The sequence below is a fragment of the Oculina patagonica genome, chromosome 8 (genome assembly GCF_052425735.1).
Source record: "Oculina patagonica isolate OP01 chromosome 8, crgOcupat, whole genome shotgun sequence".
NCBI lineage: Eukaryota > Metazoa > Cnidaria > Anthozoa > Scleractinia > Oculinidae > Oculina > Oculina patagonica.
The window spans coordinates 28,471,502-28,490,326 of NC_135765.1; the positions used below are offsets into that span (position 1 = coordinate 28,471,502).

Below are 18,825 nucleotides of genomic sequence, written 5' to 3' on the forward strand. Positions count from 1 at the left end.
TTCACGACAGACTGTTGTTTATTACAATAGCTGCGTTACCAAATTACAAACTTACAATGCAACGTTACAGGTTACGTGACCGGTTAACTGCGTTACTGACTTGTCACGCCTTCTATCTAAAGTGTTACAGATTTGTTATAATTTATTACCGTGCTTTAAAAATCTAGAAAATCAGTTCTTGGTTTAAATGTTTTTATTTCTTAATTTTCTGTAACATAACAATAGTTGCTACACTGCATCAAGGGCTTGACCATAACTGTCAACATCCGTGGCTCAGGGAGTGGAATGGTGACGGTTCCCCCGCTGGGATATTCCCGCTCGTATATTGGGAAGTCGGTACGCGGGTGACACCCGGCGTGAACAATCTTTTCCCCGGTGGCTTTGAAAACCGCGGGTAAAATGGTGTGCCGGTTAAGGCGGGAATCGATGGCAACATAAACCATCACTGGAAAATTCACATGGAAGGTTATAGTCGTCTCGTCGTTTGGTCCCCGGAGATGCGTGAGTCCGTGATATTTCGGAGGGATATCCACCATCGCGTAGCATGTCCGGTTGGTACTAAACTTCTCACCGTCCCGTACCATGCTTATCTCACGGGGGGTACCAGGGAAAGTCACTTTGAGCTCTGCATAGGGGCGAACTTCATAGGCGTTATCCCGGAGGAAAATTCCTGTTATTCGCGTGGCCGTGAAATCCACCGTCACTAATCCAGGGCCGTGTACCCTCCTGCCCCGGTAAATTGGGAATTTAGTCCTCTTGTGGCAGCCCCCGAGCATGACTAAATCCCCCGTGGCTTCATAATCGTCTCCGTGAATGTACGGATAGCGCGAATCGACAGCAAGGTAGATAATCACCGGGACGTCAACTTTAAAAGTGATCTTGCCGTTTTTGTCGTTCAGTCCTCGGACATGAGTGATGCCATGGTACAGGGGTGAGACGTCTTCATAGGCGTAACAATCTCGGTTCGTAGCATATTTCTCTCCATGTCGCACCATGAAAATTTGCAGTGATCCGTAATCAGTGACGGATAGTGGTTCCTGGGCCTTTAGCCCGATTATTACGGCAAAAATTAATCCGCGAAGTCGCCATGACGAAGTCAGCTTTCTCAGGACTTCTCAGTTATCGACAGTTATCTCTCTGATCTGATGTGAAATTAATATTGGCTATTTAGTAAATAAACCCCTTCAGGCGGTTGGTATATTGGAGGATAATGCCCGAGGCTGAAAGATTGTTGAAAAATGAACAGTTGGCCGAGAAGCGAAGCTTCGAGGGCAACTGTAAAATTTTGAGGACAATCTTTCAGCCAAGGGCATTATCCTCCAATATACCAGCAAGCCAGAAAGGGGTTTATTTACTTTATAACCCTCCGATTAATTTCTACAACGCACTTTATCGCCAGTAAATTTATAGGATCGGAAAACACTACGTTATCAATCCGGCGTAACTGTGGCTGAAACAAGTGTTAGTTGATTGCTTTACGTCATTTTTTAACTGTGTGATTTCATTAAAAGTTAGAATTGAAAAAGGTGACTTTATTCGTTTGTTTTATGCTTGCCTACAAAATCGGGCGACGAATATCAAATCGGACGGGGTATATTCGCTGATACCCGGTGTCCGATTTTGTACCACGTGATGCGTTTTGTCCAATGAGCGCGCGCAAAAAATAATGAGTGGGTTATAAGTATATATAGCTGTCAGGTGTTTAAATATCGCTTTTAACTGAAGTTCCAAATGGCCAAGATTCATAATAAGGAAATATGCTCATAATTTCGTTGAGTATACTATAAATAAAAAATCGCACGACCTTCTCATACAGTTGGTTATGAAAAGGTACTCGTGTTCTTTAATTGTACTCACCCAAATGCTCGTGCAATTTTGAAAACTTTTTCACCACGAATTGTACACGAGGTCGTACGATTTTCTATATTAACACCGGCTCCAAATTTACACGAGCTAATTATGTGTATATAAAACCAGAAGTAATGTCCCTATGCATTCATTTTATTCAAGCTTTGCACAAACAAACATGGCGGCGCGACGGAAATTTGAAAACAAAAAAGGCGAAATAAAACTCCTACTATTCAAACTGTAGACAACGAATTATAGACTTCTAACCTGTAAAACAGTTTTACGCAAGTACTAACTTGGATTTGGAAAAACACTGTTTGTTGATTAGATAAGATTCCCTTTAAAAGTCAAAACCACAATGGCATAAGCCATTTGTTACACAATCCACCACTTGTACAACCAGGAGACAGTGTTAGTTTAAGCGACGTGCTTGAACTCTTCACCTTCTTCGCCCAGCATGTATGTTTTGTTGTCATATGGTGGATAATTCGTGATGCGTACAAACCCTCCTTCAGCAATAGCCGGTTTGCTTTTGTTTTTCCACAGAATCAAGATAATCATAGCGATAATCAAGAGAGCCACGACGCATGACAAAGAAATGACTGCTGGCTTTAGGTATGCGTTTGTATCTTTGTCATCTTCACCTGTGAAAAGGAAACAGAAATGTCAATACAGAAACCAAACAAACAAAGATGCTGTACATACGTGCCCGGGTTTTCTATGAGAAATTATAGTTCACCACTAAATTTTCTCCGATTCTGATTGGTTTAAATTGAACACGTGACGCGATAGTGCCCGCGCGCCGGAGGGCACTATCAGCCCATAGTGCCCTCCCGAGCGCACCCGTGCCTTTTTTTGTAAACAAGCGTGCCTGCAGACAAAAAAACCCAACCAAATTCACTGCATTTAGTGGGTTTCTTGTCTGGTTTTGTTTCGTTTGTTAAATTTCGGCTTTCAATTGAGTTTTTTTATCCTGAAAATTAAAAATAATTCACGATGCTCGTTTTTGTATGTGCGCGCGGAAGAAAATTTAGTGGTGAACAATAAAGACAATAGAGTGTTTCTGTCTCGGAACTATCGGTCTGATAGTTGCCCCTTGGAAATTTGATGTTCTTAAAACTAGCATATTAGCCCTCGAAGCTTCGCTTCTCGGGCTAATATTTGTTTAAAGAACATCAAATTTCCGCGGGGCAACTATCAGCCGATAGTTCCTCGACAGAAACACTCTATTGTTAAAATAGTCAACGAGGCGCATTGACTATTGCTCATAAAAATTAGGGCGAGTAGCTCTACTGTTTTAGTAGACACGAAAGAAGTTCAGTTCAAAAACCTACAATTTTATGTATTTTTAAGCCAAAAATCGCGAAGAAAGTTTCCCTTTAAAGGGCAACAATTGCGTGATCGAGTTTTCTCTTCCCAATGGTACAATTGAACCACTTAATACCTAAACCTGTCCGGGAATTTTTACGCATTGTCGTATTTTTTTTTTCTTCTAGTTTTTTGTAGTTTCCGATTAGGGATAGCAATTTATGCATCATTTTACCGTTAACCAATTGGTTGAATTAAGCTACAGTCAATTCTTTCTTAGACGGACACCGTCGGGACCGGCCCCAACTGTCCGTCTCAGAGAGGTGTCCGCCTTATAGAGAGTCGAGGTAACGTGACACAAGTACTTCTGAGATAATTAAGCTCAATGGCTATATACAATGAATACCTATCTGCTTGAAGACTGTTTTAAAAACCGGACCGTAATCGTTTGTTCGAGCAAAAGTTGAGAGCTTCTACAAATTGTTACACTCTAAGTAGAAAACGACCTCTGCTTCTGTGCCCATACACCTACAAAGTTAAGCTTAGAAGTAATCCGCTATAACGAATTATTTTTGGTAAGTGTAATGACCTCAAGGGGCTAACTAACTTTGCTTTATGTTGATACGAAGTTTTGAAGTATTATTCGTAAACAAAAAGCACTTGTGTCCGTTAGCATTATTAATAGTATTTTAGGTATTTTAATTGTGTCCCCAATTAGTTCATAAGGGCTAAACATTAGACACATAAATAAAGTTTTTATCTTATCTTATCTATCTGTTTCAAAGTTTCGTTGTCCGTCTTAGAGAGGTTTCCGTATTGTAGGGAGTTAAGTTACAGTAACATCTGGCGAGGATCATCGCCAGATGTCCGTCCTATGGAGGTCTCCGTATTATAGAGGTGTCCGTTAAGAAAAAGTTGCTTTCACTCTATAAGAGTAACAGTATGCGTATTACTCTATGAGTTGCGATAACTTATAGAAGAGATCAATTTTGCAACGAAATTAAGTAATTTCTGTTGTTAGGTGCAGAAAGTGATGTTATAACTTTCTATTATTACTTTGTCATTTTTCTATTGAAATAATAATTGGAAGTCAATATTTGAATCTTAGAACAGTTTATATTGGAAAAGCGAAATTTTAAAAGAAGAATAAACAGAAAAAAAATATAAAGGACAAAACACTCGAACTGTTAAATGACAACATTTACCTTCATCTCCCTTTGCTGAATCGCGACCTGCAGAACCTTTTGTCTCTTCTCTCAAAGTGATCTCATACTCCGCACTTCCAGCACTGTTTGTAGCCTTGCACATATACACCCCATAATCCTTTTCAACACGGGGAGTGACAACGAGCACATTGTCAATGAGAATGACGTCATCACCAGTCAGCGGCTGACCATCTTTGGTCCAAGTGTAATGAACAGGATTGTCACTTGACATGTAACAGAACAAGCTGCACGTGGTGCCCAATTTGCAAGCAACGGTTGGAGTCGAAATATTGCTGAGGATTTGTGGACCTCCTGGTAAGCCTGATAAAAAAAAAACAATTAAGCGTAAGTTTTAGTGTTTTTTTTCTCCTAGTTTTGCAATTGATTAAATTAGAATATTACTGCATTTTGCAATTGATTAAATTAGAATATTACTAGTAATAGTTGATAGTTTTACTTAATAAGATTAACCTTATAGGTATTACTCTATACGAGTTGCGATTAGTTATTAAAGGCGAGGACAGTTTTTGAGCGAAATTAATACAAAAAATTATGTAGTCAGGTGCAGAAAATGATATTAAACTTTCTATTATTACTTTGTCAATTTTCTATTGAAATAATAATTGGAAGTCAATATTTGAATCTAAGAGCAGTTTATATTGGAAAAGCGCAATTTTAAAAGACGAGTAATCAGAAAAAAATAAAACGAAACACTTGAATAGGCGGTTTGCGTGATGACGTCATTTGACTACAACTACTATCTCTCGCTTTATCTTTGTATCATTCTAATATATAGATTTAGGCAAGCCTAAAAGCGCATCTCCTCGGTTATACTTTTCTAAACCGATTTTTTTTTATTCATGTTATTTTATTAATATATTATTTCACTAAGACCAACAGCAACAAATACGAGCAATAATAATTAATCAATCAAAAAAGGATCATCAATTAGCAGTGTGTATAACCCCAAAGATAAACTAGTAACCCTCGGATGTGCTAGCAAACTAATACCTCCACCATCGTACAAGGGGGTTAGGGTTAGGATTAGGGTTAGGGGGGGGGGGGGTGGAGCCACTCCCCAGAGTTTTCATCCTATTAAGGTGCAGCAAAATATTTGTGCACTGAGTAGAAGACCCATAGTGTATAGGCTCTTACCGAAAGTGCTCGTAGAAAAAGCATTTAATGCTTAAAGCAGTGCTCGTTTTTTGCCAAAAAAGTGCTAAAATAATGCTAATTTGTTTAAAAAGTGCTCGTGGGTTACATAAAAATGCTCACTTTTTCCCGATTTTTTTTAAACAGAATATTACAATTTTCAGAATTTTAGTAGCATTTTTCATTTTTTGCCTTGCCTGGCGGTCTTCCATTGTTCCTCGATGACAACGTGGATGACGCCATCTTGGGACGAGTGCGATGTACTGGGTTTCTAGAAGGCAACCGCTGACCTATCAAACCTATTCCCCAGGCCTCCTCGGCTCCTTTGACTAAAACGAGGGCAAAATGCATCTGGGAGGCTTTGGACGCCATAAAAAAGTCAGATTGTGCTTTTTAACCAAAAATTATACAAATAATCAGTCGAAAATCCAAAATAATGCTAGCTGCAGTGCTTTTTGGGATAAAATGTAGAAAAAATGCTCGCGAAGCAAAATAGTGCCAAAAAAAGTGCTAGCACTTTCGGTAAGAGCCTAATAGTGTACTCTACAGGATGGCATAATTTTTTGTTGGCTGTGACGTCAAATGTCGTCACATGGTGGTCTGACATCTTGGATTTTGCCATTTTCTTAGTCAGAAAATAATGGAAATTGATGCAAAATCAAGCCAGAATGCTTATGGAATGCAAAAATGATCAAATCGTATAATTCTGTTAAAAAAAAAATTGGAAAAAAGAAAGACAAATGTTAAAACGATTTTTTTGCCAGACCTCCTTGTAATTATGCCTTTGTCATGGCAACAACAAATATCATATGAACATATGATTGACACTTGAAAGTTCCTGCAAGACATGAATGAACAGCTACTGAAAGTTTCAGTATTGTAGAATAAATCATCTTGTCAAAATTTTGAATTAAAAAACGTACGGAGGGTGAGGGGGCATCCACGCCTCCCCCTCCCTCCCCTTGTACATCCGAGGTTTAAGGGCCTGATTACATAAGTCGGGCTGGCTCGGTTTGCTGAGATCTCGGCACGTCTGTTAAACGCAACAAAAATCAACCGGTTAGCCGAGAACCCGGTAGCGCGATTCCGGGATCTCGGCTAGCTGGGCTGAAAAATTTCCATGTAATCGCATTCACCGAGCCAGCATAATTTTGTCTTCCGAGTACAATATCCGACGAAAATGATCAATGCTACTCCTTCTAAATAGGATGTAGAGGTAAAGTAACCCATCGAGCTGCATAAGTGCAAAAAATTTACCACCATATTGTCGGAAAAAGGTGATCAAGATCATTCATGCTATGATCATTCGTGTAAAACTGGGCTGAAAGTCATCTCGGCTAACCGGGCTGAAAGTCATCTCGGCAAACCGAGCCAGCCCGGCTCATGTAATCAGGCCCTAACTCTCACAGATTAGATACAACAAAAAAGTGTTGTTCTAAAAAGTATCCCTATCCCCACCACGGCTGTTTTGTTACAGCTGTACATAGCATACAACTGGAAAGTTTCACATGCAGCTCACCCCCCCCCCCCCAAAAAAAAAAATGGGGGCCTATATTTGCTGGAACGGTGACAGTATTATTATTGTCCAATACCAAAAATAACAGCTTTCTGCTAGCACACCGGAGTAAAACTAGCTGCAAGCAAGATAGTGACATTTTGTCATCCTGACAAATAGGGTCCCTCAAAACGATTGCATCTTTTCCCCTTTATATGAAGGTTATATGGGGTTTCGCTTATTGCCAGCCAGCAAGAAAACGGCGTGAACGGTTGAATGGTTTTCAGTTCTGATTGGCTGGCTTCGTTATTTTCTTGTTTCTGATTGGTCCACGGCAGCGGGCTAAAATATATTTTAGCCCGCTGAATTCTCCATTTTAGCCCGCAAAATACGCCACAATGCCCGATGAAATGATTATAATAAGACGACATTCTCCTCTCCCCGGTCGGTTTGCCTTGTGACTCCCCTCCCCCTCCCCGAGAGTCTGTAGGCGCAGGGCGCGCGCGTACGCAACCAAATTTTTTCGCCTTGATGGGTTTGCAAAAAACATTACCCGCATTACCCATGGTGCTCCGCTCGCGCGCTGCGCGCGGTTGGAGCTCCGCTAATAAGAGCAATTGTTGTTTAAAGCCCACTGGGGATTCATAATTTAAATAATTAAGGAAAAGTGAGTTGAATTATGGTAGTTGTAGTCAAATGACGACATCGTGCAAATGCGCTTTTGGTGAATGTCAACATTTACCATTATTTCCTTTTGCTGAATCGCGATCTGCAGAACCTTTTGTCTCTTCTCTCAAAGTGATCTCATACTCCGCACTTCCAGCACTGTTTGTAGCCTTGCACATATACACCCCATAATCCTTTTCAACACGGGGAGTCACAACGAGCACGTTGTCGATGAGAATGACGTCATCACCAGTCAGCGGCTGACCATCTTTGGTCCAAGTGTAATGAACAGCCTTGTCACTTGACATGTAACAGAACAAGCTGCACGTGGTGCCCAATTTGCAAGCAACGGTTGGAGTCGAAATATTGCTGAGGATTTGTGGAACTCCTAGTAAGCCTGAAAAAAAAAAAAAAAACAATTAAGTGTAAGTTTTTCATGAAACAAAATGCTAAGTTTTGGTTACTTTCCTCGGCATGGGGCCGGGTTGGGGGGGGGGGGGGGGACTCGAAGTATACATGACGAGGGGTCCAAGGGAGCTTCATATTGCAGGAGTTTTCGTCTGTCAAGGAAGACGAGTATGAAAGGACAAAATACTTTTCGTAGCTTCTGATGCTACACCTTGTACATGTAAGCATAAGAGAACGATGTAGAAGTGTCAGTCTTAATTATCGTACAGTAATAAAAATGTGCTTTTAGCTCTTGTCCTACGCTCGAAAAAGCAGAGCAACAGGTAGGGGACCGGCAGCAGTGGAGAACCCTTACGAAAGTCCCTTGTGCCACACTTGTGTCACACTGTCTCCTGAAGAAGAGGGAGAATAGCCCTCGCCTTGCAACCAGGGCAATTTTTCTGCGTCTTTTTCCTTTTCTTTGTTTGGTTTCGTTGTTTTCTCCTTCTTTGGAGAGGAAAGAGAGTAGTCGTTTCTAGTAACACTTGTTTTCTTAAAAGAAATTGCTATTTTTTATATTTAATTTGTAATTTTATTTGTATTTAATTGTTATTTTTTGTCACTTACCCTGGGGCCTGCAAACCACTCCTACATCATCTCCATGGCTACATTTACTGTGCCCCCAATCTCTGCCACAATCGGCCAGGGAGCGTTCGCTTCCTTTACAACTCGTGCCATCCAACCAAATGATTAAGTCCCCAGGTCCAAATGGCGCGCAGCGTAGAGCGGCAAGAGCATCTTTAAATCCCAGCTGACGACAAACTATGTTAGCGCTCTGCAGGTTCCATTCAGGAAGGGAATAGCTACATACAGTCCCCCACAGACCACGATAAAGCAGCTCTACTCGTCCAAGAAACGGTTCAGGACCAACCAGGCGAACTGTTGGGTAAGAAGAGAATTTGTCATTTGAAGTTATCTTCGGAAAGGATTGGCGGCTAAATAGGAGTTTTATTTCGAAAGGTCTGAAGACCCGATACTTGCAATTAATACTGACGACTTTTGCCTGTAACAGAGGTGTTGCAAGACATCAACCAAGCGGCTTCAATTTGAGCTACGTGCTTCAAAGAAATAAGGATTTTTCAGGTACAAAACAAACCTTACTGTTAAATATTTGCTAGGACCATGTGAAAAAAAATAGTAATTACAGTTCCTGCCGGAGACCTTTGGCAAAGTAATCTTAGAATGCCTTGCCTTCTGATCCAACGCAAACAGCCTTTGTTACTTTTCCGTTTGGACAGCCCTGCTTTTTCAAACCATCATGTGCGCAAGAAAATATCGAGTCTTCATCGCCAGCACACTGCACATTGTTCAGCCAGAAGACACCATTTCCATTGCCGTAAAATGCATTGCTTTTGGAATCAGCTGAGCCTGTATAGCCCAGCGCTCTACAAAACACATCCGCGTCTTTTTTGTCCCAGTTTTCATCACAGATATGCCCCCAGGTGTTATTGTAGTAAACTTCAACGAGTCCTTCTCTATCAGATGGGCCTCCAGTTAAACGAACTGTGGAATTCAATATAAAATTCACGTTATATCCACACACACCTCTCTCCAATGAAAGACTGTACTTATGGAGACAACTTAAGTAAAATGCAATCGAAACCTGAAAGCGTTGTAATTCCATTAATTGAAGTTAACTCAAGTGATAAAGAGTGGCTCGGAACAAAAGTCAATTCAAGAGCTTGAAGACCCTGACGGCCCATTATCAGGCAACAGGACTCCTTCAAAGTGCCATTTAGAAACATGTACGGATAAGGCATAATTTCGATCATCTCTAGCTTAATAAAAAGGGAGATGCGATAACCTTATGGTCCGCTTGTTGAGTCCGGGCCGAGATGCTTTGGGTTTGAGTGCTTTCGTGGTTAGTTTGTTAGAGGGGTAACAAACTACAGGGGTAACTTGTGATGGTCCAACGTCACATCCAGGGAAAGTAGCAAACTCCAAGTCGTGAAGCTGAAGCAGCACATGTCTATTAAAATCAGTGATAAGTTACCTGGCATTGAGCATATTACACTAGCCACATCCATAGGCCAGCAGTCAGCTTCTCCCCAGCCACTATGCGAACACTGAGAGATAGAGTCCTCGTTTCCTGTACACTCCACGTCACTAATCCAGATTGCACCTGAGCCTTCTCCAAATTGAGAATTGCGAGGTGCCGACACAGCATCCGGGTATCCAAGCTCACGACAGACTACGTTGGCGTCAGGAGTACCCCACCTGTCATCACAAACCGTTCCCCAGACTCCGCTGTATAAGTACTCGACACGACCTGCTGATGCCTGGGGCCCTCCGTCCGCCAACCGCACTGTTTAGGTAAAAAAAAAGAAATAATGAGACCGTTTACAGATAAAAAAGCGTTTTAAATATTTGATTTAACAGTGGATCTGCACAGAATGAGTTAAATATTGTGAGGGGTGGATCTCAATCAGATGGGGAAAAATTAAAAATATTTTCTGACGTTCATATAATATTTTGGACAGCACAGTACTAAACTGACTGCATGTGACTGTATTTTGTTTGTTTTGTTTCTTTTTGCTCCACGTTCTGAAAGGTAGAAGTTTTGTATGTAAAGGAGGGTTCTGAGGGACGGGTATGATATCATTTGCGTATATTTTTCCCAAATCCCATTATCCAGCAGCACACTGGGTTGGTTTTCTCGTTGAACAGTTCGTTACAGAACGGATACAAAGATAAATGTAGCGTCTCCCCGCGCGCGCGCTTTCACCCTACGTTTGTCGTCAAAAGTATGCATGAACTCTCTAACTGGTCTGTCACTGTGCCCCTGACGAGAATGACAGGCTTCCTGAGTGCAGACTTGCGTGTTTTTTTTCTTTATCAATCTATGCTGATAACTATTCTCTTAGTGAGCTCACTAAGCTATTATCACAATCAGCTGTACGTTTTATAGGCTGTTACTATTTACAGCAATAATAATAAAAGTATTAAAACTTGGACTCAATGGAGGCTTTGAACCCTTGTTTTAATATGAAAGGATGCAATAGACGTGTTTTGGCTTTAATACCAAACACGGGGAAATAAATGAAACAGCCAAATTCCAGTCCCCAATCCCAGTCCCATTTTCCCAGTGAAAAAAATATATAAGCCAACTTTCAGTTCCCATTTTCCCTTCAGAATCCTCACAAAGGTATAAAATCCACAACGCTAAGTTACCGTCAGGTCCAAGGCAAAACACAGTTGCTTCCTTGCCGCCTGCACAAGTGTGATTTCTCAATCCATCGTGACCGCACGAAAATAGCGAGTCTTTATTTCCAGCACACTGTAAGTTACTTAACCACAAAGTGTCACTTCCTTTGCCATAGAATGCACCATTCTTGTCCTCGTCAGATCCCGTGTAACCTAGCATTCGACAGGCTACATCTGCATCCCTTTTATCCCACATTTTATCACAGACGGATCCCCAAGTGTGGTTCACGTAAACTTGCACAATGCCTTCTCTTAGGTGAGATCCTCCGACTAACCTCACTAGAAGGGAAACGAACGTATATATATTATTCATCGGTTCAGCGAGCTGTCTTTGCAATTAATTACAGGACATACAGATCAAGAGAATAAACTAGTTGTAGCAAGTAATCACCAAAAAAGGAGTGGAGTAAGCCTTTTTTTTCACAAATAACAGCTAGATAGAGGATACACTGACAAAATTTCTATGGAAACGTCGAATCGCGTGAGAAAAATAGACGCATTGAAATATTTCACCAAAAATTGTTAAAGGGACACACGCAAAAAAAAATTAACCACGCTTTTGATACTGAATATCACAAATATTGGTGGTCGAAATGCCCCCTGGGATGCTTGGCACAGTGGTTTATTTCCTTCATTGTAGAGCGAAAGTAAACTTCAAAAAAATTATGCCAAAATGTTAATATGTTAGTTCGTAGCGAACGTTTCGGGTATGGTCCTCCTTCAGTTCATTATTTACTACATATCATAATCCGGCTCAACTAAGCTAATCAAGTATGCCATTTGAGTACATAACGCCTAGAAAAGTTAATTTCTACCACACTACAATATTACACCCTCTTAAAACAGGGTCGGCCAGGGGGGTATGGGGTTCTTTTAAATTTTATAAAATTTTTTCTCTTATTATTATATATAAATTATAAAATTTTTCCAAAAACCCTTTGTAAAAAAAATTTTTAAATACCCTATCAAAAAACCCCCCCCCCCCCTTAAAAGACCACTTGAAATCGCTTTTTTCCACTCACCAGGTGCGGAGCATATTACACTGGCATCGTAACCGTGGTCACAGCCACGGGCATCTCCCCATCCGTAGTGCGAACATTCTGATATGGAATTTTCATTTCCTTGACATTCTACACTGCTCAACCAAATGTGCCCCTTTCCTTCTCCAAATGCCGCTCTCTCCAGTGCTGCCAAAGCAGTGCCATATCCAAGTTGACGGCAAACCACCTTCGCGTTAACTAGCTCCCAGCGGCGGTCGCAAACTGTTCCCCAGACTCCCTCGTAAAGCACTTCAACACGGCCCTCGAATGGCGAGATGCCATTAGCCAGTCGCACTATAAGTCAACAAATGACAGATTGTGTTTCAAGACACGTTAAATATTTTTTACTGTACATGCGAACTTTTTGTCGAAGGTTCAGTTTCTACTTAATCGTATTGTGAGCTGAGCCCTCGTAAAGCACTTCAACACGGCCTTCGAATGGCGAGCTGCCATTAGCCAGTCGCACTATAAGTCAACAAATGACAGACTGTGTTTCAGGACACGTCACATAATTTTTTGTACATGCGAACCTTTTGTCGAAGGTTCAGTTTCTACTTAATCGTATTGTGAGGTGAGGGAGACTTAAAGAACGTTTTTCAGTGAACATTTTATGGCAATGTGTATACCATTAAACAGAAAAAACCTATTAACATGTAAGTGTACGTAATTGACGTGTGAATGGAATTGGTATCTACAGCTGTACTGTAATTTGAACGATTGAACAGGCCAATCAAACAACTCCATCACAAGTCTAGTGTATGAAAGTCATTTACTTAAAAAGGTAGTAAAAAGCAAAATTACCGTGAGTTCCAATGCAAGAAACATTTGCTTTGTTTCCGTTTGCACATGCGTGCATTTTCAATCCATCGTGAGTGCACGAAAATATTGAGCTTTCATTCCCAGCACACTGAACGTTGTTTAACCATATAGTTGGACCTCCTTGTCCATAGTCTGCTTTGGTGTTAGGTTGAGTCGATCCCGTATAAGCCAGCGTTCGACAGACAACATCTGCATCTTTGGCATCCCACATTTGGTCACAGATAGATCCCCAGATGTTGTTGTGGTAGACTTGAACCAGACCCTCTTTTGGCGAAGGGCCTCCAATTAACTTAACTGAAAGGGAAAACAAATAGCCACACTTTATGTTTTTTTTTTTTACATATTTATGGTATATGCAACTGAAAATCAAGAGTTGCTACATCACACTTCACCACGCAGTGTTGGGATATTAATCAGCTTAGGTTTTCGAAACGGCAGTCACCAGCAGCATTTCTTTCTACGACTTACGGCTCCATCCACAATGAAATATGATGAAAGAGTAAATGATTTAACTACAGTCAACTCTCTCTAAGACGGACATCGTCGGGACAGGCTCCAACTGTCCGTCGTAGAGAGGTGTCCGTCTTATAGGAAGTCTAGTTACAGTAAAATGACGGAAAAAAGGCGGGGAAGGAACCAACGCCAGGTTTCCGTCTTAGGGAGGTGTCCGTCCTATAGAGGTGTCCGTTAAGAGGGAGTTGACTGTGTTTATAGATTTTTTAGGATAATTAAATTGGGTCGTTTTAGGCTTATTATAATTCGTTGAGTTGAAATCATGTTTGAGCTACAAAATGGCCATAGCTTTATTAATCAAGCCGCTGAATGCAATTTAAAAAAATACCCGAGCGCCTTGGTTTTATTTGATAAGTCCAATGATATGTAACACTGTATATTATGTAGATATGTACTAATTTTGCTGATCATAGATCACAAAATGGGGTAGAACAAATCAGTTGCTGCACTCCCCAACTGCAGGGTATAATAGCGTTGCAGTTTTGGGCATTTATTATACAGCTAATTCGAGAAAGGTTGTCAGAAAAAAAAAAACACAAAAGTGCATGCGATAAGACTGAAGAGTGGTCTGGGCATTCACTTGAATTTTGCAAATGTACAAGTTTGTATTTGCACGTAAAGATTTTGTTTTTCCTCTCAGGAGGCCCTCTTCTGTAACTTTACTTTTACTGTCGCATGTCTTTCAGTTTAAAAAATTCTTCTAAAATTTAGCGTAACTAAAAGTAACTTGTTTCCACATGACTGAAGGGAAAGGAAACGTACAAATACGTGGTTGTCATGACGCCATCTTATTAGTATTCAGCATGTGCAGTAGCTCCCTACTTATACCCTTACTACCATTTGCTTTTTTTCCCGACAACCTTTCTCGCATTAGCCGTTTATACTTTCGTCTCACCTGGTACGGAGCATATTACACTGGCGTCTTCATCGTGACCAAAGTAAACATTCCCCCATCCGCTATGGCTGCAGTTTGATATTGAATTTTCAGATCCAGAACAAAAAACATAATCCAGCCAAATCTTCCCAGTTCCTTCTCCAAATGCCGCGTCTCGTGGTGCAGCTAGTGCCTTTTCGTATCCAAGCTGACGGCAAACAACATTGCCCGCATCCAGGTCCCAAAAGGTGTCACAAACTGTTCCCCAGACTCCCTGGTAAAACACCTCAACACGACCTTCAAATGGAGTTCCGCCATTTGCCAATCGCACTGCAAGACAGTAGCACAATAAGAAAATTATCATATCGTACAAAGCCGCCATTGTTCAAAAATCAGTTTTACGTCTCAAATAATAAACAGTGACATTGATCCGTTAAAAAAAAGAGTTTGTGCATGGATCTCTGGACAGTGGAAAGTAATAAACAGAGGACAAGATTGTACTGACATAATTTTAAATATACGCAGTGAGGATTCTAAAAAAATACGGCAGAAACTGTCTCCCCTCATTCAAATCAAAAATATATATAAAAAACAACAAAGGTCGTACTGAAGAAGAAAAAAATGTAGAAAATCCTTAATAATAATTATAACAAAAATGAAATTATTTATATAGCGCTTTATACAAAAGTTCTAAAGCGCTTCAAGACCAGGTAGGCCTGTTAATTTTTGGGAGGATTGCTTGTATTAATTTCTTAGGATCCAATCACGCCTTAAACATTTTTCTCAGATAAGTACAACGAGTTTTATACAAAATGTTTGTAGCCAATTAATCAGACTCACCTTGTTGAGCAGCTACATTCAGCACTAGAATACCTTAAAAAAGATAAGTTTATTATTTTAGTTGATAGACAAGTAATAAATAACATTTAGATTTCATCAAAATAATAATAAAAAAAAATAAATAAAAAGTATCAGTTATAGCCCTTCATCGGCAGTGTTTTAGTAACTACAGCTACAATCCTGTCGAATGAGTAAGTAAAAAATGTTTTAAAAAATATTTTGCCATTACCAATAGTAATTTAAATCTTGTCAAGAAAGCTTATGACGATATCAATCAAACGGAAAACTACACAGGATAACAACGCAAGAGGCCTAACTCCGGAAAACTACTTTCGCACATGCGCAGATTAAGTTCGATGAAGCATGACAAATAGTATCACTAATGGACCTCGATTTCAGGAACAAGAATTCCTGAAGGTTAAATTGTTGATCTTGGATTGAGCTGTTATTGAAAAGGTTAATAAAATGGAGGCATTTCAAAGGATGGGCAGGAAACTCATTTGATTCATTGACTTAAGGCATTTTACTTATTTATTTTTTTTTTCACTTGATGTAGTATTTCTTGTCAATATTTTTTTTGAAAATATGTCGAAGTTGCTCTTTTTTCTCTTTCTGTCTTAATATGTCCTTAAATTTAATCTGTGACTCAAGCTCTTCCCGACAGTATATGAAGTAGAAATCGAGGGATTTGAGAGAAGTAAACAACTGAAGAAAAATAAACACAGCACAAAACTAATTTCGGTTATGGCTCGTTTTCTTTCTTGTTAGATGGTTCAGGTTGCTCTGAAATGATTTCTACCTTTATCCCATTTTTCTTGGCATTTGAATTTGCTTTTTATAGAGGATTAGTCATTTTTAATCGTGCTTTTATTAAGTCACGAATATACTTGAGAAGTGTGTATAGAATTCGTGAATCTAGCCAGATTTCCACGAACTAGGACTTTTAAAAGCAACTCTTACAACCCATTCAAATCGTCTCATATGTTTAATTTGCGTTCCTGTATTTATAAAAAGAACACTGCACATAGACATCTTTTAAACTGCTTCAACAGATCATGTCGCTACAATAGTTGCTTTTTACATACGATTAGTGCCTTTATCAGTCACGAATATACTTAAGAAGTGTGGACAGAATTCGTGAATCTAGCCAGATTTCCGAACTAAGCAACTCTGACAACCCATTTAAATTGTTTCATATGTTTAGCGTGCGTTTCTGAATTTATCAGAAAAAAAAAAACACTGCACATAGACATCCATTAAACTGCTTCAACAAATGAAATCGATGGAGCGAGATAAGAACCCTATTGGAAACCTGTGATTGCTAAGTGTCGAATGCAATTGCCACCCTAGGCTTAAGTTATGTAACGAGAAGTCTAAAGTTTTTTTAACAATCAAAAGAAGCAAAAATTTCTCGCTTATAAAGCACAAAGAGGTGGAGAAGAGTATGACAAAAAAAAAAACTGAGAATAAAAGCAAATGTTTCACATCTAAATGTACACTTCATCATGTCATCACATAATGGAATTCGAAGATGATGTTAAGGACTCGGGCAAAGAGTCGGTGGCTTGAGAACATTGTTTAGAAACCAGCAGGAATTGATCAGGGGCACCCATCAAGAATATAGTGCAAAGCCACTTAAAGATAGCACCGTTGAACGTATTTTAGTATTTAAACGGTAGATATAGGCATATTTTTATCCCCTAAATTTTTTTTCTCTGTTCGGATTTCCTAGCTGAAAGTCTAGTGATCCGAAAGTTATAGGGATCAAAACTAACCTTTTCGAAAATTCCAGCCAGAGAAAGGCTCCCGAAAATTCTAGGTGACCTTTTTAGAATAAAAAATCCGTTAAAAATGAACAATTATACCATTTTTTAGATATTCGAAAATCCTAGGAAAGGCTGGCAAGCAAAAAAATTTACAATGAATGTTCCGAAAATTCTAGATCTCAAATCGTCTTCCGAACAGACATTTTAACGAAATATTCCGTTGGGTGCCCCTGATTGATGGCCTGAAAGTCACTGTAGATTCAACATCTGAACCGTCACCGGAATGAATGATTATGTAAAAAATATCACTCTGTCAGCTTCACTTACTAAAAAGAATAATGAACGAATGCCCTACTGCGATAGCACATGTAACATATCGAGAACTAAGTCAGTTTTATTGATAAAGGGCGGTTAAGTGTGTTAGTGAACACCAAATAATTTTATCACCATAAACAACAGCGCAAAAATATTCCACGAACGCTAAATCTTATGTTATGGAAACTGCAACAAAATTGCTTGTTGGTTTACAATCCTGTTTGTTTTGTCGAACATACTAAGGGCCTCTTCATATGATCCCGGTTGACCGGGCTGGCCCAGTTACCGAGATCTCGGCTCACTCCTATTTTCTTTGTAGAATTTTCGATGTGTTCATATGAGAGGGGGCAGCCCGGTTACCGATATCTCGGTTTCTACAACCGAGATATCGGCAACCGGGAAGAAAATTTTCCCATATGAACACTCCAGCCCGGGACGCAACATTTTTTGAGAAAAAAGCTTCCCTTTCGTAACTGGGCGGTCAATATGGCATAATTTTGCCTTGTATCTATTTCCACGTTAGAAATATGCGAATTAGCTTTAAAAGTAAAGTTAAAAGGGTCGATAAAGCAACGGTAGTCGCGAACGATGCAACTTTATGTGTCTCCATTTCGGTCTCGTTTCTTGAATTTTATCCCCGTCAACCGGGCTAAAATTTTCCATATGAACAGACGCCAAAATCCGTCTTGGTAACCGAGACATCTCGTAAACCGGGCTCATGTGGAGAGGCCCTTATTTTTTAAATGGAATACAAATGAAAATGGAACAGAAAGAGTGATTGGGTGGGTTAATAACTTCAGCCGGAAAAGACTGACAGTGTAACTGACCAAAAATTAGCATTTCTACTCGATTCTATTAAAGGAAAGTTTAATTTAAATGCCCGAGATCACGGCAATTCCAGCAGGAACACTCTTGTATGTTTTTGCAAAATAAACTTTGGTAGGTTGACGGTTACCATTGGAGAAAAAATAAAATAAAATAAATAAAACTTCAGCAGCAGTTACTTTTATAACAAAAACTCTAGTATTATAAATTATATAATTAATTTGTACGTACCTCCTGTCAATGCAATAATCACCGCAAACGCTGTCATACCGAGAGATAAGCTGGGTGAGCAGTGCAGTTAACGTGAAAATAATGTCTATTCGATAACTTCCATAGATTATATAGGAAACATGATGTCAGCAGAATTATTGCACCAAAAAAAAAAAGAAACAATGAACTTAAGTCGATTAAATTGCAGTTTCCATAGAAACAGTCAATGTGATTCAACAAACGGAAGTTGTAACTCAAAACTACATGAGACATAACCGACTGTTTTATGCCTGCATGA

General features: G+C 39.7%; 2 protein-coding genes across 2 annotated transcripts; both read right to left on the reverse strand.

The window, feature by feature from the left end:
* Positions 1-63: 63 nt before the first annotated feature.
* LOC144664277 (uncharacterized) lies at positions 64-2,028 on the reverse strand. The gene is made up of 2 exons (XM_078525381.1): positions 2,019-2,028; positions 64-1,111 (listed from the first exon to the last, which is right to left on the reverse strand). Exons 1-2 carry the CDS (start codon positions 2,026-2,028, stop codon positions 201-203), a joined length of 921 nt encoding a protein of 306 aa, XP_078381507.1. The 3' UTR covers positions 64-200.
* LOC144664041 (scavenger receptor cysteine-rich domain-containing protein DMBT1-like) lies at positions 1,995-18,606 on the reverse strand. The gene is made up of 12 exons (XM_078525162.1): positions 18,549-18,606; positions 15,412-15,444; positions 14,593-14,901; positions 13,167-13,478; positions 12,348-12,659; positions 11,293-11,604; positions 10,115-10,426; positions 9,313-9,624; positions 8,689-9,000; positions 7,751-8,071; positions 4,362-4,682; positions 1,995-2,492 (listed from the first exon to the last, which is right to left on the reverse strand). The coding sequence occupies exons 1-12, from the start codon at positions 18,583-18,585 to the stop codon at positions 2,266-2,268; spliced, it is 3,120 nt and encodes a 1,039-aa protein (XP_078381288.1). The 5' UTR covers positions 18,586-18,606; the 3' UTR covers positions 1,995-2,265.
* Between the last annotated feature and the right edge of the window lie 219 nt (positions 18,607-18,825).

Bases quoted from the DNA above. Each gene is read 5' to 3' on its own strand.
- LOC144664041 (XM_078525162.1), bottom strand. From the start codon at position 18,585: ATGACAGCGTTTGCGGTGATTATTGCATTGACAGGAG. The intron at 4,683-7,750 runs GTAAATGTTGAC...TTTTTTTATCAG, and splicing joins TTCAGCAAAAGGAAATAATG to GCTTACCAGGAGGTCCACAA. The intron at 2,493-4,361 runs GTAAATGTTGTC...TCCTTTTCACAG, and splicing joins TTCAGCAAAGGGAGATGAAG to GTGAAGATGACAAAGATACA.